Below are 25,334 nucleotides of genomic sequence, written 5' to 3' on the forward strand. Positions count from 1 at the left end.
TATACGAGCTTGTACTGTGTGTATTTTGTTATTGCTTTGCTGGAATTGCTTTATTTTCATTTTGTGCATATAATCCATAATGAAAAAAATTATTTCCTAACACCTGTCCTAAATCTTTTTGACACAGACTATACAGTGACTACATGAATAAGGCTGGAATAAAACTTAATATTTAATGTTGCATTGAGTTCATGAGTTATCTGTGAAGAGAATAAAATTAAATTAATAAACTGATATAGCCTCCCTACCGCTGCTCTGCCCATTATCAAAAAGTCTGAATGACATACTTCTTTAATCTTTCATAATACCAGACTCTTAAATTATGTATTAGAGAGCCTTAGTTTAAATCCTCAAAACTCAGTTGCTCAACTTTGAGTCTTTCGGTGACAGAATCCTAAGGTTGAGACACTTTTACAGAAAATGGGATCATTTGTTGAAGACTTCAGACATTATCTATTGGATGTTGTCCCATTAATATTTGAGTCACAATCCAGCCAAATTTTACTGCCATTGTTTATGCGATACTATCTGTTTGCTATTTTCATGTTCAGCAAACGTACTGCCTATTTACTTGTACATTTTATTGTTAATCAGATAAGCTTATGGAGAAATCTTCATGTAGGCCGTCAGTCTAAGGGTCACCCAGTTGTTTCTTATCAGACCTCTGTTGCAAGAGCTGATCCTCAGGTCTCTGTAGAATATTTTTGTTGCATAAAATCAACTAGTAGCGATCCGCTATAAGCGTTGGAAATAGCAGCTGGGCTTGAAGATACTTTGATGAGTGGCAAAACGTCTTCTCTAAATTCAAGAAGTCCAGTTGCCTTTTTCGACGCTTTTTGGATATACCATGACCTGGAAGACTGAGAACCTTCACAGTTAACTAGTGGCTGTTTTTTTTTTTTGTTTTTTTTTTTTGTTTTTTTACCAAAACAGTTTCTTCAGTAAACACTGCCAACAGGGGGAAGATGAAGCATAGTCATCATACAGAAAAACAAATCCGTTGAAATGGGAGGGAAGAAAAAAACTACATCGCAAAGAACTCTGGGAAATGAGTCTGTCCCTTGAGTTACGTCCGTTACGTTCATTACACGTAGACGCCGCGCCAAAGTCTGTTCTGGTTGGCTGTTTAGATGTCAGCCAGCTCCAGTAGCGTTAGCAGCGAAAGTGTGCTGGTACCTGTTTGTGCTCTGACTTGACTGAATGCACAGAAACACCTAAACACCGCCTGATGTAAGTATTCATTTCATCTGGATATTGATCTGAAGAAGCCCAGTGAATATCGCTGGCCTTGCTATAGAGTGTTTGCTAATGTCTGCGGCCCCAGTTTGTCATCGCTGCACTAGCTAGCTTAATGTAACACGCTCTTACTGCGTTATTTTGTTTTATTTTCGTCAAATATATTAGTAAAACTCAGCCAGAGGTGGTCTGTCTTTCTTATGACTGTGTGAAGGAGCAGCCAACGTTAGCAAAGGTATTTCTGCTGACTTGATAGGTTAGGAAGTACTTCTTAGGGGGCCTCACGAGACAGGAAATATTTTCATGGCTTAGGGCTGTTAGCCAAAGTAAATTAATAATCATGGCTGACATAACAGACATTTGAAACTTGCCGTGCTGTTCATAATGTTTGCTGATGTCTGTTTACCTTTGCTGTGAGTGGACGACGCGTTTAATGAGAAACTGGATCGTTCTCACTTGTTTTCACAGCACTGATATCACCGTGAACTTAAATCATACAGTTAGTCATGTTCAGTTCTAAATGTCATCATATCCTCCTATCCCCCGTTTCCATTGCTCACTAATCAGAGAAATACTGCAGCTGCTTTGTTGCACACAGAGAATGAAAGGTTCTGGGTCATGCATCACTACTTAATGCTCGATTTTCTTCAAAAGATCCTCCATTGCAATAGTACATTTATGCTACTATGCAGCCCTGTGTGTATTCTAACGTGCACAAGTAGCTATAGGAAAAGATTATCCTTGTAAATCCATAACACCAGTAACAATTGCATGTGATTCTGTAGGCATCTTGTCTGGTATGTGAAGTCAATAGATGGATTTAAGTAGCAGAAATTCTTTAAATGCCACCTAATGCATGCTGACCAGAAATGTTATGTTTTGTAGCAAACTGAAGAAATCAAAGAGGGGGTTCCTGTAAGTCTCCAATATGGGGGCCCTGATATCCAGATGGAAGGTAAGAGAGTCTCCACTGTCTGTTACCGCTTATCTTGTCTTAACCTTGAAATATTGTCTATTCAGTGACAGTTCGCTTCATAAGGGTGTAAAGGATGGGGGATAAAGAGTTCAGACAACAAATTTAGTGCACTTTTGGTTTGTATATTTAAAGAAAAAATTAGTCCCACAAACACCAACTAAAGACAGCCACTGTAACAGCGCGGTTTGATTAAATGTCTAAGGTGAACAAAAAATTCTGTCATTGTGCAAAAATATATATGACCCTAACTGTGTGTGATTGTGAAAGCATCCATTATCCTGTCAGGTTATCCTGGTGCAGATAATGCGTGGGTCGCATCATTCGGTCACATACACAGCTACAGTGAGCTGCATGTTTTTAGAAAGTGGGAGGAAACCAGAGCACCTGGAGGAACCCATACCCCTAGAGGAAAACATGCAAGCTCAACATTAAGAGTAAAGGAGCAGCATTTAAAGAGGCAGCTTTAAAGACCTCCACTCTCTGGAGTGACGGTGCTAACTATGTTAACCCCATAGCCCGCTCATCTCCTGCTTCTGCTGCTACTTCTTCAAGGTGTGAGCGTTATTCTTTGTCCTCCACTGAAGTTTCTGTGGGGGCTTCCTCCTGGAGGATTGTGTGTCCAAGGTGCCTGTTGAGATAAAGATTGTTGTTGATGATGTTTAGTTTTTTATAAGCAAAAGAAAGTGTGACATTTTAAGGCTTATGTACGGTTTATACGTATGTGTCAATTTGATGCCATAGCTATAGCTCACACCGGTGTAGGCTACGTGCGGAGGTTATGCCATATGTGTTCCGCGGTACTTTATTTTATTACCTTTTAGGTGTTCAATAAGAATAACCTAACAAAGGTTAACATCATGGTGCTATACTGTACTGTCTTCAGTTTTTAATATCCACACATGCATCAGGTCTCGTTGTGACTAATCAAAAAAAAAACTGACCTGCTCTGCTGTGGTTCAGTTTTATCACGGGGAGATGGGAAGCGTGGCAAAGTGTTGATGCAGATGTTTCAACCGGTCTCGATATCCCCCAGCTACTTCTTTGTCTGTTCAGATGGAAATCAAAAATATATAAATCAAACCTGAGAGAAATGTTAATGCTGTGTAATTTAGGTTCATGGATCTAATGTACTCAAATGTACACATTTGAAGTATTTTGCACTCTGCGTTTTTTAAATTTTACCACAGTTTAATTCTTAAAATACTCCTATTTCTACTTTTTAGTCACAAGTTTATTCGATAAGCTCTTAACTCTTTTAGCTCGGGCTCCAAACTTCACTCATTTCCATCATGAATCAATCAGGATATTATTTTCTGAATTAACTAATGAGTTGATTTCTCTGTACAGTCTTTAATAAATAAATAATTTATTTATAATATATTTGGTGCCAATCAAAACTTCAGTCTTCTATGATGTTTATCAGATTGTTTTCTGTTGTTTGCAGATCATACATGCTTGAGTAGTTAAAAACAACTAAATATAATATATAACTAAATATAAAAAAAACTATCCTACACTATGGTCATGTTATTGAGTGAGGGGCGAGCCTTTCTACCCTTCATGATGAATTATCTTTTGTTCTTTGATGTGGAATTTTCATAATGATTACATTTTAAAGAGCCGAAATGCCTTATTTTTATTTTGCACCCTCCTTAAACAGTGCAGGACAAAGTTATGTCTTAATGCTAATTCAAAGTAGTTTTTGTCCTATGTCCCTCACCTATGATGGTTATAGCTGTGAAACTCTGAACTCTACACCAAGGGAAATGAAATTCATGTGCTATTTTTAGACATACTCAAAGGGAAAATATAGCGACAGAGCTACTGTGCAATGGTGCTACCCTTATATTTTCATCTACTCAAACTTAAAATCATAACTCTCATTTTCTATTATTTTACATGTAGCTGACATTTTTGTGAACTAAGAACCGGCCTCCACTGTTCTTTTATTTATTTATTTTCATTGACAAATTTAAAAAAAAATTTAACCAGATCTGAAACAGTTAGCTGTGAGTGGCACTAAGAAGCCAACTGCTAATTGTTCTAATGAAGCTGATGATGAGTGTTGTTCTTTATCCTCTATCCAGACCAAACCAACCACAGTTGATCAGCTTGAGAGCCTGGACAAGGTACTGACTAAGGACTGTTACTCATCTTGTGTTTTTGTGAAGAACAATTACATTTAATATTTAAGTTCTCTGTATTTAAATACTCTCCATCTGTTCTTTTCAGGAAATTAAAGAGTTGGAAGAGTTCAGAGCCAAAAACCAGCGTTTGCAAAAGGTGAAATTTTCAAACCAACAGTAAATGAATGAATGTTACTCTTGAAACAGACGTTCTTCTTCCTCACGCGTGTGTGTTTTTGTATGTATCTGTGTGCAGCTATGGGTTGGCCGGTTGCTTCTCTACTCGTCTGTCCTTTACCTGTTGACGTCTCTGGCGGTTTACTGTCTCTACCTACCTGAGCAATGGTTGCAGAGAATAGCCATGGCCCTGCCTTTCTTCATATATCCTGTGCTGTGAGTGTCCAAGTTGTTGGTCATTGGTCATTACCAACTTTGTGCAAAGTATAAATGTCTTATTTGTATCTGACGCTTTAAAATAATTATTAATTGAATAGTTTTTACATTTCATTTGATTATGTTCCACAGCCCAAAGAAAGTTGTTGTGTTCGTGGGCAATTTAGAACCTGTGGTGATAATGAAAAATATCTTTGTCTTTCTCTTTGTCTCTTTCTGTCTGTTTACTAGCGTCTGGTTCATCAGGAAGTTATTGATTTTCCTATTTTCCAAACGCACTGAGAGAAACAGTGAGTAGCCATTTAGTCCTTTGTTGTCCACATGTCCTTTTAGTTGTTCATTTTTATCACCACCTTCAATACAAAACTCCTCAAGTATTTGAAAGAATAGTGGATGTAGTTTAATAATTAAATACTCACTCAATACTTAGGACTATTTCAAAATGAGGTTGATGTTTTGGATTTTCAAATCAGAAGTGGATGAAAATGATGTGGTAACTTATTTGTGCTTCTTTCTTAGGTGATAAACTTGAAGACTTAAAGGCTGCCAAGAAAAAGATTGTAAGTTTTCATGTTGTTAACTTTTTTTCCCTTGTGTCGCAGTTCAATCATTCTTCTTTGCTACCTCCTAAAATTGATTGGATTTATAGGGCCTTTCAGAAAGATTAGAAAATCTAATCTGTACATAGTTTATCGTTTTAATGGGCAGATTTTGGCTGCTCAAGAAGAAACATTGTGACCTTGTATCTTGCCAGTGTTCATTTGTGTATTAAGCTTGGAACTAAGTCTGTGTGTTGTAAGTCATGTTTTCCTGGTTTGTATTTCCAGCTGGAGGAAGTCATGGAGACGGAGACATACAAAAATGCCAAACTCATACTGGAACGCTTTGATCCCGAAGCTAAAAAGAAAGCTGTGAGTGTTTGTCTTGATTTGTGTTTTATCTGTCTATTTATGATCTTTCGTCGTGGCTTTGTTTCACATCTGCGGACCTTGTTTACTGTTGTGTTGTAGGAACTGGAATCGACTCCGGTGCGGTCTCAGATAACTCCCAGGCCAGGACAAGGTATAGTACGCATCAATACTGCAGATGAGGATCTGTTAAAAGTTTTTTCAGATGATTTCTGTGAGAGGATACATTGATCTAAATCTTGCCTGTGGAGAAGAACTAATTCTTTCTTTCTGCAGAGATTCGCCAGAGGGGTGTGGCAATGAGACCCATGCCGATGGGTACCCCATCTGGAATGATGATGACACCCCCACCGGGAGCACGGCCCATGATGGGACCAGGGGGCACCCCTGTGGGTAAGGGGACAAATGAAGATACTCAACACTTAGTATAATGAAGTATCCTAGTCCCTCAGATGAGTCTGCACCAACGTTTTACACACGGCCTCCAGATTCTTAGTAAAAAGACCACGGGAGAAGTATCAAGTCAAAGGAAGCCGGGATGAACAGCCAGCCCAGTTAGCTTTGATTTGGTCCTTTTAGGGATCAGTTTGTGTCTTTATCCCATGTTGCTCTTCCAACAGAACCTGTTCCTCTCTCAGCTCCAGGGGGACCGCCGGAGAGATCTGCCATGTCTGCCTCTGTCCTCCAAGGGGCAGTGCCCAGGACCCCCTGCTCCCCTATACCAGGTGTAGGTAGGTTATAAGGCTTTCTGATTTCAAATAATCTGATGTGGTATCACTACTTATTATCTGTTTTTGATGCTAGAAAAACTAAAAACAATAGTATATCAGTATTTTTGGAGTGGTGGATCCATCTGTGGATCTATGTTAATTTTATGTGTGTGGACATTTTTGCAGGCTTACACCCTCCAGGCCCCCCATTAGCAAGACCCATTTTGCCCAAAGACCGGGGAGCCATGGACAGAGTCATCGAGTACCTGGTAGGAGATGGACCACAGAACAGGTGAAGATCTCAGATTTTTTTTTTAAGAATACATTTGTTTGTGGGATTACAGTTACATTTTTTGTTTCCCTCCTCATCACCCTGTCCCTCCTTGTTTCCTATAGATATGCACTGATCTGCCAGCAGTGTTACTCTCATAATGGCATGGCTCTAAAAGAGGAATTTGAATATCTAGGTAAGATCAGAATCACTGCAGTGTATTTTTGAGATGCACTCCCAGCAGAGATCACAGCCCATCACTCAGGTTCCTGACACTGTGCTTACATGCACATCCCAGAACCAGGACATTCAAACATTCTCGGTTTCATACATGATAAAACAATACGGTCTTCTCTCTGATATGTTGTTCATATTCTCTCTCTTCTTTTCTTTCTGTCTCTCTCCGCCAGCCTTTCGTTGTGCGTATTGTTACTTTTTGAATCCAGCCAGGAAGACACGTCCCCAGGCTCCCAGGCTTCCAGAGTTCAGCTATGAGAAGAGGCTGCGGGCGGAATCACGTTCCCCTGGACCAGCACCACGGTCTGGGACAGACACAGAGGATAGTGCGCCCCCTTCTGGAGGTACAGGAAAACACACAATCCTAACACCAAATCCTCAAATCCTCACCAAAAAACTCAATGTGACAAGTCTAGGGTAGAACAGAACATGGTGAGCATTCAATCTAATTACGTTCAGTGGTAAAACTGTTCATAATCCTGGTCCTCTGAAGGAAGAGTTGAGAATATTGGTTCATACTCAACACCTGAACATGAGAGTTGAGCATGAGCACATATTCTTATGCTTACGCTCTCCTGTGCATCTTTATGCCTCTTACTCCGTGTCCTAACCTGTGTTCTCCGGTAGACCCTTTACATTTGTTTATTTGATTCTTTTCTTAACTTTAATGCTGTCTTAGCTGTCAATGAGCAAGGAGACAGCTAAGGCAGGACGCCGCCAATCATCAGATGTCACCAAATCCTCTCCGTTAGCTTCAGGAATTAACAGTGTTTAAGAAACTTTATTGTGAAAGATGCCTGGTGCCAAGCAGAAGCCTCAACCTTTAAGCATGTATTTAGGTTCCCTACGCGTTCTGCCTCCACCAGCCTTGTCCTGCACCTGTCCAGTGCAGTATCATAGACACGGACGGGTTTAACAGTGTTATCTTGCCTCTAGCCAAAGCTCCAGCTCCGTGGAATTTGGTCCACAGTTTCTCCAGTTTCCAGATCCAGCCGAGTCCAAAGAACCCTCAGAACCAACCTCTGCAGAGTCCAGGTTCCCCTGCCCATACTCTCCCTGCTCTGGGCCATCTGGTGTAATTTGAACTGATTTGATTGCCACCAAATGGATCCATTATCGTTGTAGTAGAATCCATAACATAGTAGAAAGCAACCAATGTCTATCTAACTACTACCACTTCTAATCACGCTAAAGCTACAATGTGTGTTGGCAGTAAGTGAATGTTAATCAACCAGATTTGGGTCAAATCGTGATTACATGTTGTCGAAGAACGAGAATTCAGTCTACCGAGTGTCACACAAACTCCTGTGAAGTGCTTTACTTCCATTGGCAGCTCAGTTAGTATTAACAGGTTAATCATTTGAACAAATACCAGACAAAGTATTAATAAGAATTACACTTGTTTGGCCCAGATTTGGTCTTCACTGAATCTTCAACGTTTATCTGATCATCTTGCTGAGTGATTTGCTCCCCAATCTATAGTTAATTGCCTAATTTCTCAATTTATCCTCCTTTCGATTTGTTTTTGTCTTTTTTCTAATTTAACCTCTGTTGAGATGGGGGGTCAGGGGAGATGGGTTTGATTTCAGTATTGAAACACTTATTTCAAGTCCCAGTATTGGCTATAGTGCTGAATATCTCCTTTTTATTTTTGAAAGTGTACAGACGCCATGTACATTAAATCACAATTACCTGCATTTACTCTTCAAATCACCAGGTGAGGTGTGTCATGCGATTAATGGCCACCTCTTCCTGAAATCCATAGGGTGGACGCACAGTAATGTTCTGTGTGAAACCTTAAGAGCACAACCATATCATAACAATCATGATATTAATCCTTGTTGAACACCGCTTGACACTATGTTGATTCCTGACATATAATTGAGGTATCATTTCCTTCTTGTGTGTGTTTACATATATACACCAGAGCATTTGGTCATTTTGAGGGTGAAATGTGAATTCTTTATTTATAATTACCCTTCTGTGGTTTTCTTGTTAAATGGAATATTTTAGGGTTTGTTGGTCCCTATCTCTGTCAGTGTTCCTGTCTCCTCTTAATGTATGTTCTCTCTAATGAAGGGAATGCTGCTGACATTGATTTTAACTCTCAACAACCAATCATTTGTTGTATTTCTCTCCTTTTCTATCTCACCCTTCTCGACTGTTGCCTTTGTTCTTTTGTACACAACTTACCCAAACATCTTCTCCTCAGATGAGAAAGAAACTGGAGAAGAAGAAGTTAGAGCTGAGGAAGTCGAGGAGAGTCAATCAGAGCGGCAGCAGGAGCAGGAGCAGGAGAAAGAGGAAGAGGTAGTGGTGCGGGAGGAGGAGGCAGATGACGAATGGCAGCAGAGTCACACCGAAACCTGTGTGGCAGAATCTCAGCCGTCGTAGTTGCAGAGAGTTCAGAAAAGGACCGGAGACGTGAGACTGTTCTGTCCAAACAAAAGCTGTTGGTCATGGTAGATGGTGGCATTTAAATGCAGTATTGATGGATAAGATCGTCACCAACAATAATTTAATGAGTCTGTCATATTTATTATTTAAGAGTAAAATTGTCCAACATTATTGCCTAAAATGACGCAGATTTATCACGGTCGCGGCAGTGTGAGCGGTCAACTTAGAAGGTGTCAGAGTGATGATTGTAGTTTTATATCTTAGGGCTGTTTCTTGATTGAGTAGTTGGCTGTTGATATGTCACTGTAGGTGGTAACAGACAAACTGACACAGTTTAATGAGCTATGAATTACACTGTAAGTTCCTTTTAGGTTTAAAATAGGTCGGTACTGTGGGATTTGTTTAAGGAAAGTTTAGATAGGACTGCTGGTTCACACAAACCAGAACATCAACAGTTGTGTTTACACTATATGCATACAAGTGTGCTGTTAAGTTTCAGGGTACTGATGTGGCTTTTATGCGATCTTTCTGCTTTTAACCACTTATTTAAGATTTTAATTCAATATTTAAACACTTGGCACCAACAATAGGTTTGTTATAATTTTACCAAACATTGATTCATGTGTGCATTTTGCCCTGGTGATTATTTGGTTTCATCAGCGTGTCTCCTGCACTGAAATGTGTTTGAGTAGACAGAACAGAGCAATAGACCAGAGTAGAGCGAAAACTACCACGTGCATCTCCAGAGAGCGACAACCAGAGTTACACATCACAAACACCATCTGCTGGAAGCCCGCTCCAGATGATGGAAAGACTAAATTAGATGCATTCTTAACTTTTTGCAAGACGATAGCAAATTATTCTTGGTAATGTTTAACTTTGAGCTGAAAGCTGTGATTCCCCCTCTAAATGAACACAGATCTGCGTTTTCTTTTGAGCAGAGGCACATGCTTGTTAGGAAGCTTGTCTAACTGTGCAGTAGAGAGTGTCACGCTTAATTGGTGGCTCATGAATCTTTTGAGAAAACATTCGAAAATGGACTGAAAACACAACACTGACATGACATACTGGAGAACACTGCATAGTGAGAAAACATGACCAAAAGTTTGGATTATGGCTCATCTTCCAAATTTTGTTTGAAAACTTCAAAAAACAAAATGATGGACAGTCTGCCTGGGTAAAGCCATGGCCACAGACAGTGACAACAACAAGCTTTTCAAGCGTGTTACACATTTTTCACGGTCAGAGTTCATACTGAGCCTCGGCGGTTGTGTTGTCTCACTTGGCTGCATTTCTCCAGATGCTGAGCAGGAGCGAAACTCATCTGATGACTTGCTAATTTCCCTCACCATATTGAGAAAATCAAAATTTAAATGAGGTTGTTGGTTCTGTTGTTTGTTTTTATTCAGATAGTGTTTGTCCAACTAACTTAAATTATTAGTCTGAGTGTACGTTTACGTGTTGAATTAGCTAAGGTAAAGTGTGAAATCTACCGTTCTATACGTTTAGCACGCAGAAGAAACAAAAAGTCTGGAGATGAAACTGCCAATATATTTGCGTTTATTGCCAAACATGTTCTCAGTAGGGCTGTACTTTGCCAAATGCATTGTTGTTTTATCTAAATTTGATTACTGCATTTGCACTGAGGTTTGTCATTTTGTATTTGTTTGACTGTTTTGTGTTTTAATTTGTAGTTCAAGACATCGCTGCACTGGTTTTGAACACTTTTAGACCACAATCTGAACTAAGAAAGTAGGTTGTCATATCTATTGATCTGCTCTTTTCTGTCCCTCATTTTCATTGTTCATAGAAGGTACTTGGTGCCATCATACTGTGTGCCTTGGTTACCGCTGGCTTACCCATTAGTGTCCAGTGTAACCTGTCCTTTGTCTAGTTGCAGGTGTAGGGAAGGAAATTCATTCTTTGGCAACACGAAGGCCTGGTGTTATTAAGTGGAACCAGAATGGACAGTGGATGTCTATGCAAATGAAATGTGTTGTAAAGGTCTGCTCCCCCCTTAGATAATCGGATACAGTATCATTTTGGGGGTATACAGATGACACGTTTGACAAATTTAGATTCAATGCGTTTACATTCAAGTGGACAGTGTGAGATTTTCACTGATTTTGTTCTATGAATTAAGTGTCTCTACATGTCATCTCCAGCTTGACACTTCATATTTGTCCTTGCCTCCTTTCACTCCACAGCTTTGTCGCGTACTGTTGTTGCAGTATTACCAAGCTTTTTATTCCCAGTAATTCAAGCTGGAGGGAACAGTGGTTAAAGCTGTCAATATAATATACAAGAGAACAAATTGTGTCACAGACACGTGTAATACCTGTTTACTTTGTAGTTTTGCTTTGCTAGATTTATGAAGCGCATCTCTGCCAATGCTGTTTGTCATGAAGTGTGTGCATGGCACGCCTAATAAAGTTTTTCAGCATAAAAACCTGCAGTAGTTGTGTTGTCATTCTTTGTAAATGCTTGCACCGAATCCCTCAGAGATTCACTTAGTTTTCAGCTCTTTCCCAGATGCCACTGGAAAAACATTGTTTAAAGTCCACAAAATACGATAATGTGTTTTTCCTTATTATAGCTGGTGCTCAAGTGATGTTTATGAAAAACTGTTCAGTGCTATAATATGTGTGACTTCATCTGAAACAAGCCAACCTTGAGTGGACAGTAACCCGCATATTATTTATTTTATTGGACCTGTGGGTGGCGCCCTGAGACAAGGACCAGTGAGGACCCAGCACCCTCTTGAATAGAGGGTGAACTAGTAGTTTCAGTCTTGTATTATATCCACCATGACCACAGGCAAGAATCTTCGCAGACATCTGTCAGTGTTGTCTGAGCTTTTTGAGAATAAAGAATCAAATGACATGTGATAAATAGTATCTTGATGTGACCTTTATTTTCCACTCTACTCCACGTCTATGCAAATAAAAAATAAAAAACAAACAACAAATGATGCAATGCAGAACAAAACTCCTCTAAATGAATGGTCTAGCTTTAAGGAAACACGGCTGCAAAATAAATCAAGTTGCCCTTTAGCTTGTTGAAACACAAGCAGCAACACTGCAGCCGTGATATTTCAAAGTTAAATGAAATGGAATTGTTCATGTCTATTGCTGACTAAAGACTCTTTCTCTACTGCGCCACTGTTTCTCTTATTCATTATTGCACAATAAAAGCTGCACTTTATTGAAAGGACTTTTTTTGATGCCACATACTGTATGGTCACTGCTGGAAAATCTCCAGGCACAAAGACGTGACCAATAAATTCTAAATACCGCAAAGTTCAAGTGATTATTTGTATTGCAGATTTCTCAGACTTTTTAAATGCAGCATGTCGGTTTAAACAGATAAAGCTATTGTACTATGGATATTATTGTAACCGTACTATGAATATGATTGTTACCGTACTATGGATATTATTGTAAGTTGAAAACAAATTAATAGATGAATAAAACCAAGATGTTTAGAAGTCAAATGAGCATCAGGCAAAACCAATCAATAAAACTTCCTGACAGGAAAATATCTTACCCGTACTCAAAGACCAAGACATTCAACACTTTACGACCCACACCTTAAATCAAGCTGCCAAAATAAACAACATTACATTTCTGTTCTGGCAATCACAAACTGTAGAAAAACAATAGAAAAGGAGTTAGTGACAAGAATGACTTCAAGTTTCACCCATCTAGATCAAGCGACTCGTGCCTCTGAGATGCCTGGACTTCCCAGTGTTTAAAAAAAAAAATAAAATCCAATCAGTGGAAGAAACACCAGCGACTGACAAAAACACTTCTCCAATGCCTCTCCAAGTCTGACGTCTTCCCTGATCACTCTCCTTTACGGGTCAAGCTTCTACAGCGTGTTCAGCTCAATGAGCCTCCCGGCGAAGACGGCGAGCGTCCCGATGATGCACACGGCCATGAAGACGCAGAGAAGGATGTGGTCCAAAACCATGGCGACAAACTTCCACTCCTCTGCAGCCTGGAACGAGACAGGTCGAGGAAGAACTCTGAGTCAGGATGTTCACGTGATTGGTATTTAGAAATCAGTTGAAGGAAGAGATGTTAAATTAGTGAATATCCATTTACTGAAAGTATGAATTTAATGTAATGTTTGGAATGTCAATGTTGCTTCCTCTGAAGTTCCTTATTGTGTATCTGTATTCTTTGATGCAGATCCAAGTGAAAACTATAAAACCTTTTCTTCCACTGAAAACTTTTTCAGAACAGATTCTTTTAGGTTTAAGTAAGTAAAATAAACATATGCATGACCGGCCAACTGTAAGGTCAGATACTCATGCAGATGTTCTCTTACATTGTTAGATTCCTCGTCTGACTTCATGGTCTCAGCGATGTACTTCACCCCTTCTATTGCGTTGCGAACATCAGGGTTCTTGACGATGGGAGACTGGTAGGTGACACTGGTGCGTGTGGGGTTACCTGTAGAGGACAGGGTAAAGAGTTTTAGGAACGTCCTCTCGAATAATCATTATGATATGTATGTCTGCAGCTCACTAAATAAAACTGTGACACAAACACGAATATAGTTGAAGATCAAGGTCCCCAGAGCATGCTCAACTTTTTGAAAATGTCTTACCTGAAATGTCGGAGATGTCCATGTCAGTAGGAAACAGCCTTTTCTGTCTGATCTCCTGACTGGGGCGCTTCATTGTTGAGAAGAACATCATGTTGGGGATGGTTTCAATGAAGACCTGAGAGGCAGAAGGTATTCATGAAATCTATTACAGACTGGTACTTGGAACGGCATTTCTTACATTGTCACAGAAAAAATTAAACAGGAACCTTGCGGATCCACGCGGGCATGGTGTGCGTACTGGGCGAGCGATGGTGTGTGTTGATGACGATGACCGTGATGATGATGGAGGCGATGACGAACACCATTGTGAAGAGCATGTACTTTCCGATCAAAGGAACTGCACTCGAAGTGGACGGGATCAGCTCCACAATAACCAGCAGGAACACAGTGAGAGACAGCAGGACGGAGATGGAGAGGGTCATCTTTTCCCCTGCACACAGATGTCAGGAGCCTTTTACACCGTGTGTTTTTTTTTTAAAGCATTAACTACACACTCAACAAGATGTACGTACCAGAATCAGTTGGCAAGTAAAAGACCAGTCCGGTGAGAAAAGAGAACAACATGCAGGGAATGATGACGTTGACAATAAAATAGAGGGGCAGCCGCAGCATCAGGAAATGGTAGGTGATGTCGAGGTATGGCGTGTCGGGACAGCAAGTGTAGTAAACCCAGTGCTTCCAGTTCCTGTAGTCCTTCAAAACCCATTCACCTGATTCCATGAAGTTACTGAGGTCAGGCCGATCACTGTCCTAAAAGACAAAAGGTTTATGGTCTCCTTTTTTGGAGAATGCATGACTTCACAGAATAACGTGGAATCTTTTAACTTACCGGGTTGATGACAACCAGCAGGCCATCGTATGTCCAGGTTCCCAATTTCATGCTACAGTTCTGCAGGTCAAAGGGGAAGTGGAGGACAATAATTTCACAGTAGCTCTTGAAAATGGCCGGAGGGTTCCACGTTATCTTTCCAGTGTACTCAAGCAGGACTTTAGTTTCATGGATGATGGCGAAGTCACCGTCAGCACTGGACAGGAGGAGGAGGAGGAGGGGTGCATGAACAAAAAGACCAAAAATAGTGCGAGCAGGAAGAAATTTACAGAAAGAAGGTGTGTCTGAATATAAATGAGGAGCAAAAATGAAACAGTTTGTGTTTACTTGTTGTATAGCACCAGGTCAGGTTTCCATATGTCGGTTGAAGGGACTCTGATCTTTCTGATGCCTCCATAATCCTCTGGATTCCAGTTCAGGTTCACATCTACCCATTCCTGTGGGAATTGGGAAAACTTTGGATCATTGACTTAGCAATAGAGATCTCTTTAGTTGTTTTATCCCCATTTGCACAAATACAAATCATATAATTTCACATATACAAATTGAATACAAATTATTCAATATTCTAGATTTTAAATCGTTAAATTGTTAACTTATACCTTTGCCTGTGATATCTGAATGTAATATTACCCCAGTAAATTAATAATTATTGAAATCTCTTATAAATCATTCATGATAACTCAGTAAGTGTCGTGCAAATTACTGCAAAGTGACCAGCCTTAATCTATACGATAAATAAATAAATACCATGAATACAAAACGGTGTCAAAAAGGTGCTCTTGTGAACTATATGAATAGATTATGACATGAACCTGTTTGAGGCGGACATTGCTGGTCACAATCTGATTGACTTCATCCTGGGGGGAAAAAGAGAAATAAAAACAGTGAGGATTTTCACAACGAATTTGAACGAATTTATTTCCTGTTTTACTGTGGCGCATGCGTGTAACGCAAGCGCGCTTTGACGAATACGCAAACAGGTTGACTTTTGCAGTTTAATAGGCCTGTTATTTGTCCTGTACTTTGTTGCCAGAATGAGCATGTTGACGGTAGTAAAATCGGACTAAAGTAATGATGATAAATAAAATAAAATAAATAGAAAAGCTACTAGGCCAACTGACGCGACTGACAAAAAAATGGACACACCAGTGAAGTTAAAAATTTGGCACAAAGCTAACTTCAAGCAGCCACTGACGTGAGGATGAGAGGCCGGTTCTGTTAGCGTTTCTTCATCTGCACTGCGCGGCAGTGTTAATTTAAGGCTGAAGTTACCTGGATGCGCAGAAGGGGAGCAACGAACAGCAGGAGGAACATTTTATTTGACTGTGCCGTCGCTGAACCTGTTGTTTGTTTTATATATATCCTGTAGCTTTTTGCACAAGTTAACGCGATGTTTTATCATGTTCTTACAAAAACGAATTCTCAGCTGAGCAGTACATGAATATGGCCTTGTAGACTGGCAGTATATGTGTAAATCAAACAGGAAATAATTATAGTTAAGATTAAGCACTTAAATTGTTACTGCACACAACTTACAACGAAATTTTGTCTGGCAGCAATCTGCAGTAACAGCTTGAGACCAGGTGTATATTCATATACAGGTACATCTCAAAAAAACTAGAATATCATGAAAAAGTTCAATATTTTTTGTCACTCATTTCAGAATGTGAAACCCATATATTATATAGATTCATTACACAGTAAAACATTTAATCCTTGAAATTTTGATGATTGTGGCTTATAGATAATGAAAACCCAAAATGCAGCATCCAGAAAATTAGAATATTACATAAGACCAATGATAAAAAGGATATTTTAAACAGAAACGTCAGGCTTCTGAAAAGTATGTTCATTTCCATGCACTCAATACTTGGTTGGGCCTCCTTTTACATGAATTACTGCATCAATGTGGCGTTGCATGGGAGCGATCAGCGTGTGGCACTGCTCAGGTGAAATGGAAGCCCAGGTTGCTTTGATAGCAGCCTTCAGGTCATCTCCATTGTTGGGCCTGGTGTCTCTCATCTTCCTCTTGACAATACCCCACAGATTCTCTATGGGGTTCAGATCAGGTGAGTTTGCTGGCCAGTCAAGCACAGTAACACCATGGTCATTGAACCAGCTTTTGCTACCTTTGGCAGTGTGGGTAGGTGCCGAGTCCTGCTGGAAAATGAAATCGGCACCTCCATAAAGCTTGTCAGCAGAAGGAAGCATAAAGTGCTCTAAAATTTCCTGGTAGATGGCGGTGTTGACTGTGCACTTCAGAAAACACAGTGGACAAACACCAGCAGATGACCTGGCTCTTCAAATCATCACTGACTGTGGAAACTTCACACTGGACTTCAAGCAACATGGATTCTGTGCCTCTCCACTCTCCCTCCAGATCCTGGGACCTTGATTTCCAAATGAAATGCAAAATTTGCTGAAAAGAGGACTTTGGACCATTGAGCAACAGTCCAGTCCATTTTCTCCTTAGCCCAGGTAAGACACTTCTGACGTTGTCTCTGGTTCAGGAGTGGCTCTTGATGCGCTGACTCCAGCTTCAATCCACTCCTTGTGAAGCTCTCCCAAATTCTTGAATGGATGTTTCTTGACAGTCCTCTCAAGGCTGTGGTTATCCCTTTTGCTGGTGCACCTTTTCCTACCACACTTTTTCCTTCTACTCAACTTTCCATTAATATGCTTGGATACAGCACTCTGAACAACCAGCTTCTTTAGCAATGCCCTTATGTGACTTTTCCTCCTTGTGGAGGGTGTCAATGATTGTCTTCTGGACATCTGTCAAGCCAGCAGTCTTCCCTATGATTGTGTAGCCATCTGAGCCAGACTGAGAGACCATTTAAAGGCTCAGGATACCTTTGCAGGTGTTTTGAGTTAATTAGTTGATTAGGGTGTGACACCATGACTTTCCAAGATTGAACTTTTTCACAATATTCTAATTTTCTGAGACACTGAATTTAGGGTTTTCATTATCTATAAGCCACAATTATGTCAATTTCAAGGAATAAATGTCTGAAATGTTTCACTTTATGTGTAATGAATCTATATAATATATGGGTTTCACATTCTGAAATGAGTAACAAAAAATATTGAACTTTACATGATATTTTAATTTTTTTGAGATGTACCTGTATAAAATAGATAAAACAATCTCTGTTTCATCTACAATTTAAACACACTGCAGTATTTCAATTAGTATTTGAACCTGCTCAGCTGTAAGTTTTAACAGATCTTAAGGAATTTTTGTTTGACATTATCGTAACTTTAGTAAGTGAACAAATGAGTAAAGCAGAAAGCAACGGAAACAGAAATGGCCGCCATGCCTAATCCACTACAGCTAAGTTTAGGCCTAAATATGAAGCTTGTTCTCTTGTTGATTTGTGGTCCGTGTCTTGATTTGTGTGAATAGGAGCCTTGCTCTTTACAGAGAACAGAGAACCTCTTAAATTGTGGAATGTTCTTGCTATGTTTTGGCTGCCATGCCACAATGTGTTGTAAATGCTTTCTTTGGTGTATTGTCTGATTAGTTGTCTGGAAAGAAATGCTAGAGGTTTAACTTGTCATCACAGACCTCCTTGGTTTATTGCATTACCAAGGGCTTTGATGAGGTCACCGATTACTTTCTCTCCTTGATGGTATTGTTTGCTCATATTTTGTTTATGGTTTATTGAAGAAATTGCACAATTCCCATAAGACATGTTATAATTGCCTGATTTCATTTATGGATTGTTGCCAAGTTGTTTGACCCTATTGATTGAACTAAAAAATAGACTACATCCGGGTCTTCTTCTAGTCTCACTATTACTTTCTCTTGATGCTATTTTTTTCTGCCATAATACACTGAAAACTCTGCTTTAGTATATAATCATGGTAATCATGAAAAAGAATTAAAACAGAGTACATATCACTGAGGAGCTGACAAGGCTGACATTGAGTTACAGAAAGACTGTTCCTTACCACACTGATCAGCTGTATTAGCTGCAGTCCCACAGTGACCACAACAGCTTCTTTGAAATGGTTGACTGGACGAACGACTTTGTTGTAACCAGTAAACAGGGTTTTTACCAGACGAGTCTCATCCTCTGAGCAGAATACTCCACCTGGAATACACAGACACACAAGTAAGTGGCCATGCTTATTTGTTGACTTTTCTGTTGAACATGGGAGCCCAGTCTCATTACTTAATAACCAAGTCTTGTTCAGCATATGGAGTCAGAGTTTAAAGCAGAGTTGCCCAACTTCTTCCCAGTGGAGGGTCGAAATTGAACTGCGATGGAGGGTCGGGGTCAAATGTTAAGTTAAATATGGGCATATGTAGCTTGTATTTGCAAAATGAACACGATCACAAAATAATTTTGAAAAACGAATGACACTAATGCTTCACGTTTATGTTCAAAACATGGGACAAAACCTCAAACCTGGAATTAAATCTCACTCCAATAAAGTAACATAGGACAAAATATTACCCCCATCAATCAACACACACTGTGGTGGAATCCACCTTGGTAAAATGACAATCCTTTTCCCATTTTTCCCTTTATTTAAATTTCCCCTTGTATGCGTTCCACTGCCTAACTCTCATGCATCATGTTACTTGCTGCTGGTCTTTTTCACCTCACAGGATTTGAGCTGGTAGGAACTTAACAGCACCACCATCAATGTGTCACAGTGTTATTCTTTGGTGAGGAGCTGAAATGGACCAATAAATAGTACTCAATGAGAGCAAGCGCAGCAAGTGAGCACTAATTCCAAGAGCTGCCATGGGGAAAAACAATATACAGTGGGGAGTGGGCTAAACTTGGCCTGCAGGCCCCAACTTGGGCAGCCAGGGTTTAGAGTTTGGAAGACTTGGATCTGAAGGTGGTAGGCAACTAAAAACAGTTGAATCTTGTTGAACAATGGTTAGTTATGAATTGTTTATGCTGCACACCCAAATTGTTCATCATGTATTGATTGCAATGTTTTTTCGAGGTCACTTTGACATCATCAGTACAGAATGTTATCACCCAACAGACACAAATGTTTTCACACTGGAATTGAAAGCATTGTTGAAGAGAGAGTGAAGCCAGCAGATTACATTTACTGTGATTCACACGCCAAACATTTCCCTGGCTTACAACCAGCAACTTAAAACCCTTCAATGCAACAGAGAGAGAGAGAGAGGCAATGAGAGAGTTTATAGGCAGGGGGGAGAAAGACAGGAAGAGGAATTATCAGATGAGAGAGAGGCAGCGACAGGCGGATGCAAACGGATCAACAGCGACAGCAGTCAAGTGACTGGCATTCCATGTTGGTGAAAAGCCTCCGCACGGAACGTCCCGTGAGCTCTTTAAGCAGAGCAATCAAGTCTGTTTCTGTAACTCCTGCCTGAACCTATTCTGTTCTGAGTGTTTAGAGGGTGTTTGGGAAACCCACCCCTGAACAATCCACTTGACATTAAGTCTGGATCAGCTGGAGTTCAAAATATTTAACCTGCATTTAACACCTCTTCATGTGAAAGGTGTTTTCAGCTAACAGACTTATAGTTGTTTTAAACCATGTCTTCATGAGTTCGTAAATCATGCTGTGTCTTTGACGCATGTGTCATTACAAATCCACCACACATCACTGTAGCATAGACCACCTCCGCTTGCTGGATTCTAATAAAACAAAAACTAACTAATTAATATTGTTAATTACTTCTTCTAATACAGCTAAAGTTGATCATACATGTGCAACATGGCACTGATCTCCTCAAGTTGTATGAAACTACAACTGTATGCAAAAACAACTTTGTGAGCTTTTGTTGTGTAGGAATTGGGCCTGTGGTATCATGAAAGTTAGCCTGACTGATACTCAATTCAAGAAATCAATATCACCAATTGAAAATGTGCTATTGTAATACAATGCATTTCTTTACAGTTCTACTCTGCATTAACATGTTTGGCTTGCTTGACTAAGATGACTTCCTTAAATAGCTTGTTGCTACAATTTGAACACTATTATATGACTAGTTTGTATTAGTTGACAACAGTAGCTCATCAAAACGGTCTCAGTCTGGTTCCACCTAAAATTATATTGAAATCTTTTGGGAAATGACCCTGAGTAGTTTGACAGTACACTTTGCATTCCCGGTCTTTACTTAGTCTACACTCTCAAAACATGACCAATTTGTCATTAACTTGGCTTTGTCTTGGCTCTGTGTATAGACAGTATTTCAGTACAACAAGTGGGCTATTGGATCACCTTTGTTCATGTAATCACAAAAAAACACAACGTCTAATCTTGTATTTTATGTCCCAGCAGACAGATCTGCAAGCTAAGTCACATCCTGTGCATGTTATTTCGGGAATCTGCTGGCGTGCTCCACTCTGAACTGAGCAGGCTGGGATCTTGTTTCATTTAGCCAGCAAGAGCAAAGGACACAAATCAGACACGCACACAAAGCAGATACACACACAGAAAGCTTTGGATTGCTCTCGAGGCTTCAGTTGAGATCTCTCAAAGATCAGGATAGGGAATGTGGTGTTGTTGTGTACAGTGCTGATGTTCATTTTTCTGGCTGTCTGCCTTTATCTGAGCCTCTTGCTGTTCGCTCCCTCCCAGTCTGTTGTCCTGCTAGCATGCTTTGATCTAGCCACATACAAAAATAGTAGGAAGGCGGGACACCAGAGACACTTGGAGCTGTCAGTCACTGCCCACTCACAATTCCTGTTTCTGCATAATACTGAAGTGCCACAGCAAAATACTCTCCCATGGTCTTTTGGTTTTCTGTCACCTTCTGGTTGACATAAAAAAAGGAATGAAAGTGTGAGCATAGATATTATTTTAGGTTCCATGTAAAGACCAAATATCCCTAGTAAGAGGCACATAATAGTCCTGGGAAATGGAGTCACCATCTATTATCATCGTCTTCATGTCTTTGCAGGGCATAGGCCTTCAAGTAGAGGGATGAGTATAGCTAGCATTTTCAGACTGTCTTTCTGTCTGTCAGGAAACATTTTTAGATGTGATTAAAGACTCATTATAAATTACAATCACCTGCTCGTGTAGCAACATTAGGACAAATAAGACATGTTGGACACACTCTAAACATGTATTTGCCTTGTCCTCTAAAATATGACAATGCAGCCTTTCTCTCCAGAGCCGTGGCACACGCTTAATATAGTTGTTCTGTTCTTTTGGTTTACAATAGCAGAGAAACCTTGCTACAGTTTGCATTTGAATGGGGTTTAAATTAATGGAGTAACCAATTGCCTTAAATGATCATTCTGTCTGCTCTGCCAGTGAGCACTTGGATGAAGAATAATTGTTGCATTCAATCAAACGGTGCTCTATCGGTGCACTTGGCTGTAGAAAACCAGTCGGCCAACTCTGTTTATTGAATTGCGTTCACAATGAGAGCCACACCACTTAATCAAAATACGGTTTTATTATTAGTTAAAGGGATTTACTTTTATGCACTCAGTAATAGTTGGAGTTTGCTGCAAACCAGGAAGAAGTTAGGCCTGAAGTTATTTTGTAATTCCTTGATTTAATTTTTCTACTGGTCTAGTGGTGAGCTGAAAAACTCAGTTGTTAACCTGTGTCAGTGGAACGTTAATGAACTCGGCCACCAAATATAGCACCTTTTCTTAGTAGTTGTTTGTAAGTGCTTATTTGTGAAGGACGTTGACTGACGCTGGTTTTGTGACATATGGATTTTATACAAACTCTGTACGTCAACATAAAATGGACGAAGTAGGTTAAGATTATAAATATGTTTTGAGTGAGATTTCATTTTCACATTTTCATGTTGTAGGACAGAGACCGTGTAGTCTTAAGAAAAGAAATTAAAAATTATGATTGAAAATGTGTTTTTCTACTAATGGACCTGGCCACATTAGTAACAAATAAGAATTGAACAGTAATTCTAATATTAGCTGTCAAAAATTAGATTTGTTTACCTTGAGACAAATCACTCAAGTTTTAAAGTTTGAATAACTTGAAATACTGACATGAGCAGGTCCAGGTAGCAAATCAACATTTAGCATTCAGGAATAAAGCCCTTCAAATGATTTACTGAGGAGCATTTTTATTGCACATCTGCAGTGATGCAGATAATGTCCAACTCGTGGATTATGAGCTGACATACCACCTCTAATGCAGCCATCACATCAATTTGTCATCATTGTGTTTCATAAAAGCTGCCAGCACTCAAATCACTGAATTGGAAAATAACATAAATGTAATAATTCCTACTGAAATTAACGGTCTGCTAATCTCTCCGGTGCAGACACCTAGAGATAAACAGTAATTCACAGAATGGGACTGAAATTTTGCCGATAATATATATATTCATAACTGAAATGAAAAATCAATCTGTATTTATGTTGAACATAGAAGTGACAAAAAAACTGACTGCAGTAGTTTCAATTGGCCTGTATATCAGAAATGTTGGTCATCTTTCATTTACAATAGCTCAATAGAAATGATCACAAGTGTACATTTATGACTGAAATAAATACTGAGGACACTGGGTAATCTCTCTCTGCTTGATTTCACTTGCAGAAAGTCTTAAATCATATGTTCTCTGCCAAAAGCATTTTTCTTTCTGGCAGTCACTGGCATCAGGTAAATTATTAGGTAGATGTTTTCAAGTAGTTTGAAGTCTTGGTCTATTTACCTTCTTTTTCACTGTGTAACAGATAAACCAGTCAGACTATGTCATAATTATCACTTTCCTGTCAAACGCTATGAGCAATTAAGGCTAAGTGTATAAATTTGCACAGATCAGTGGAGAAAGATAAGCAGACTGCACTTCATGACCAAAACATGCAACACAGATGATCATTTAAAAATCAAGAGACGATGAAATGCTGTTTTATGAATGACTGAAAAAACGTGATGTGTGTTTTGTGCTGGCATGTTTGACCTGGTTGTTAGACTGTCCAATGCTTGAAAGGTCACAGTTTTAATTCCCCCAAGAGACAGAGTAGAGGAACATGTATGCGTCCTGTTGAAGTGTCCTTGAACATTAAAAGCACTAAATCCATACCTGCTAACTGATCAATATAAATCACTTTTGAAGAGCACATCAGCTACAGTAAACGCCTTAAACCTAAATGCAGTGAGGAATGCTAGCAATGCTGAGATGCTTTTTTTAAGGGTGTACCTGAAGGACAAATGCTAGTAGACTGTAGAACCCATACAAATTGAATGACTCACTTATAATTGGTGACAATGTTCCTTCAGTTATTAAAGTACATATAAGAATTTATAATAATAATAATAATAATAATAATAATTGTTATTTTAAAGATTCCCACAGGAAGCAGATCTGATTTATGATGAGGTTAGATATTTGAATTATTGAGATAAAGATCTCTGTGTTGTTATTTCCATAAATAAATATATATATATATCGTATACTGACACACATTATAAAATTAAATGACAGTGTAGGGTTTTCACAGCCCCCAGTGTGTATTGTAGCTGTCTTTTGGTTGCAGGGCCATGTGTCAGGAAGCCGTCTACTGTTTCATAGCATGGCCCCTTGACACAGCAGTTCAACTTCAGGGGATATCAGTGCATAATTCACTGGGCAGAAGACGTGAAGTTAACCACATGCAAAGTACTTTGTTTAAAAATTTATCACACACAACCATTACTGAAAATACAGTAGACAATGGGCTTTTTGGGCTGTGAGGTGGTTTCGTAAAATGTTGGAAACAACAGACTGATTCCCCCCGCCCCCCTTTTATTATATTTTTCAGACTTACTACAGCAAGCCCCAAAAAATTACCAATCAGGTTAAAATGCCAAGACCCACACACACACATGCATATACACAGAGAAAGACTTACGGGAGTATACCCAGACAATCCATGCCAGGAAGATCTGACCCTTTGGAAGATTCATATCTCCACAGATGTTTACAGAAACGGCCCTAAAATCCACAGCATCCGATTAATAAGGTGTTGTTAACCACTTATCAGGTCACAACCTAACCTATTAACTGACTTTAAACTGGAGCTCACATATGCACGGAAGCCACAGTAGTCACTTTAGAGTTGAAGTAGGCGGTGGAGGTGGACCGACCAGCATGTGAACTCTGAGCTCTTCTTTCTCATGGCAAACTGCACTCCACCTCCCCCACCTAACAGCATCCCAACCTCTCAGCACACTTCAAGGCACGAGAGACAGCTGGGAGTGTGTGTGTATTGTGTGTGTGTGTGTGTCGAATATACACTCATCAACACCGTCATTATTTTTCATATGTTTGTCTGGTAAGTTTTTTTCTTAGGGGAATGACTCCTACATAACGTCTTCTGTCAGTGACATAGAGAAGCAGAGACAGACAGCACGGCGCAAAGGAGGGAAGACAACAGACAGACTCTTTAGGGGACAGGAGGAGACAGAGGCAGGGAGGCAGACAGAAGGACAGCTGAAAGCTGTCACTGATGGAATGAGAAGTATGTCCACACATGCTGCAAGCCCTTAACACACACACACACATGTGCCCGCCACCCTGCCAACTTGCATGGAATGACAGTAAACGCAACAGTGTCTGTCAGACTGAACAACTGACCAGTTGTAAATCTTGCAAAGACAACAGTGGTTTAAAGTCTCACCGTGACAACTTTATAAAATGATTTTCATTCATTTGCCTTTCTTCG

The 25,334-nt window shown here is 39.7% G+C and overlaps 2 protein-coding genes across 4 annotated transcripts; one reads left to right on the top strand and one right to left on the bottom strand.

Annotated features, from left to right (window-relative positions):
- The first annotated feature begins 1,077 nt into the window (after positions 1-1,077).
- lnpk (lunapark, ER junction formation factor) lies at positions 1,078-11,697 on the top strand. 3 transcript variants are annotated; one of them, XM_047602120.1, is made up of 16 exons: positions 1,078-1,230; positions 2,122-2,191; positions 4,300-4,341; positions 4,445-4,495; positions 4,595-4,731; positions 4,963-5,021; positions 5,251-5,291; positions 5,559-5,642; positions 5,742-5,793; positions 5,916-6,032; positions 6,260-6,370; positions 6,536-6,641; positions 6,746-6,816; positions 7,031-7,201; positions 7,794-7,892; positions 9,070-11,697. In XM_047602120.1, exons 2-16 carry the CDS (start codon positions 2,165-2,167, stop codon positions 9,249-9,251), a joined length of 1,350 nt encoding a protein of 449 aa, XP_047458076.1. In that variant the 5' UTR covers positions 1,078-1,230; positions 2,122-2,164; the 3' UTR covers positions 9,252-11,697. The 3 variants fall into 3 exon arrangements, with proteins under 3 accessions (XP_047458076.1, XP_047458077.1, XP_047458079.1); XM_047602121.1 differs by having other exon boundaries at positions 6,278-6,370; XM_047602123.1 differs by lacking the exon at positions 7,794-7,892.
- Positions 11,698-12,142: 445 nt separating this feature from the next.
- LOC125018325 (acetylcholine receptor subunit alpha) lies at positions 12,143-24,755 on the bottom strand. Its single transcript, XM_047602119.1, has 11 exons — positions 24,696-24,755; positions 24,522-24,604; positions 18,655-18,797; positions 15,513-15,557; positions 15,025-15,134; positions 14,698-14,893; positions 14,381-14,618; positions 14,075-14,298; positions 13,869-13,983; positions 13,587-13,711; positions 12,143-13,253 (listed from the first exon to the last, which is right to left on the bottom strand). Coding segments are annotated over exons 1-11 (1,410 nt in total). The 5' UTR covers positions 24,698-24,755; the 3' UTR covers positions 12,143-13,124.
- Positions 24,756-25,334: the final 579 nt, after the last annotated feature.

Source organism: Mugil cephalus, chromosome 13 (genome assembly GCF_022458985.1).
Source record: "Mugil cephalus isolate CIBA_MC_2020 chromosome 13, CIBA_Mcephalus_1.1, whole genome shotgun sequence".
NCBI classification, from domain to species: Eukaryota; Metazoa; Chordata; class Actinopteri; order Mugiliformes; family Mugilidae; genus Mugil; species Mugil cephalus.

What these genes read in the sequence shown, in the direction of transcription:
- LOC125018325 (XM_047602119.1), bottom strand. An exon ending in GATTGTCTGGGTATACTCCC is followed by an intron (nt 18,798 to 24,521) that starts GTAAGTCTTTCT and finishes TGTGTATTCCAG; the next exon opens with GTGGAGTATTCTGCTCAGAG. An exon ending in GGACATCTCCGACATTTCAG is followed by an intron (nt 13,712 to 13,868) that starts GTAAGACATTTT and finishes TGTCCTCTACAG; the next exon opens with GTAACCCCACACGCACCAGT.
- lnpk (XM_047602120.1), top strand. Translation starts at nt 2,165, where the DNA reads ATGGGGGCCCTGATATCCAGATGGAAG. An exon ending in CAAACGCACTGAGAGAAACA is followed by an intron (nt 5,022 to 5,250) that starts GTGAGTAGCCAT and finishes CTTCTTTCTTAG; the next exon opens with GTGATAAACTTGAAGACTTA. An exon ending in ACCAGGGGGCACCCCTGTGG is followed by an intron (nt 6,033 to 6,259) that starts GTAAGGGGACAA and finishes CTCTTCCAACAG; the next exon opens with AACCTGTTCCTCTCTCAGCT.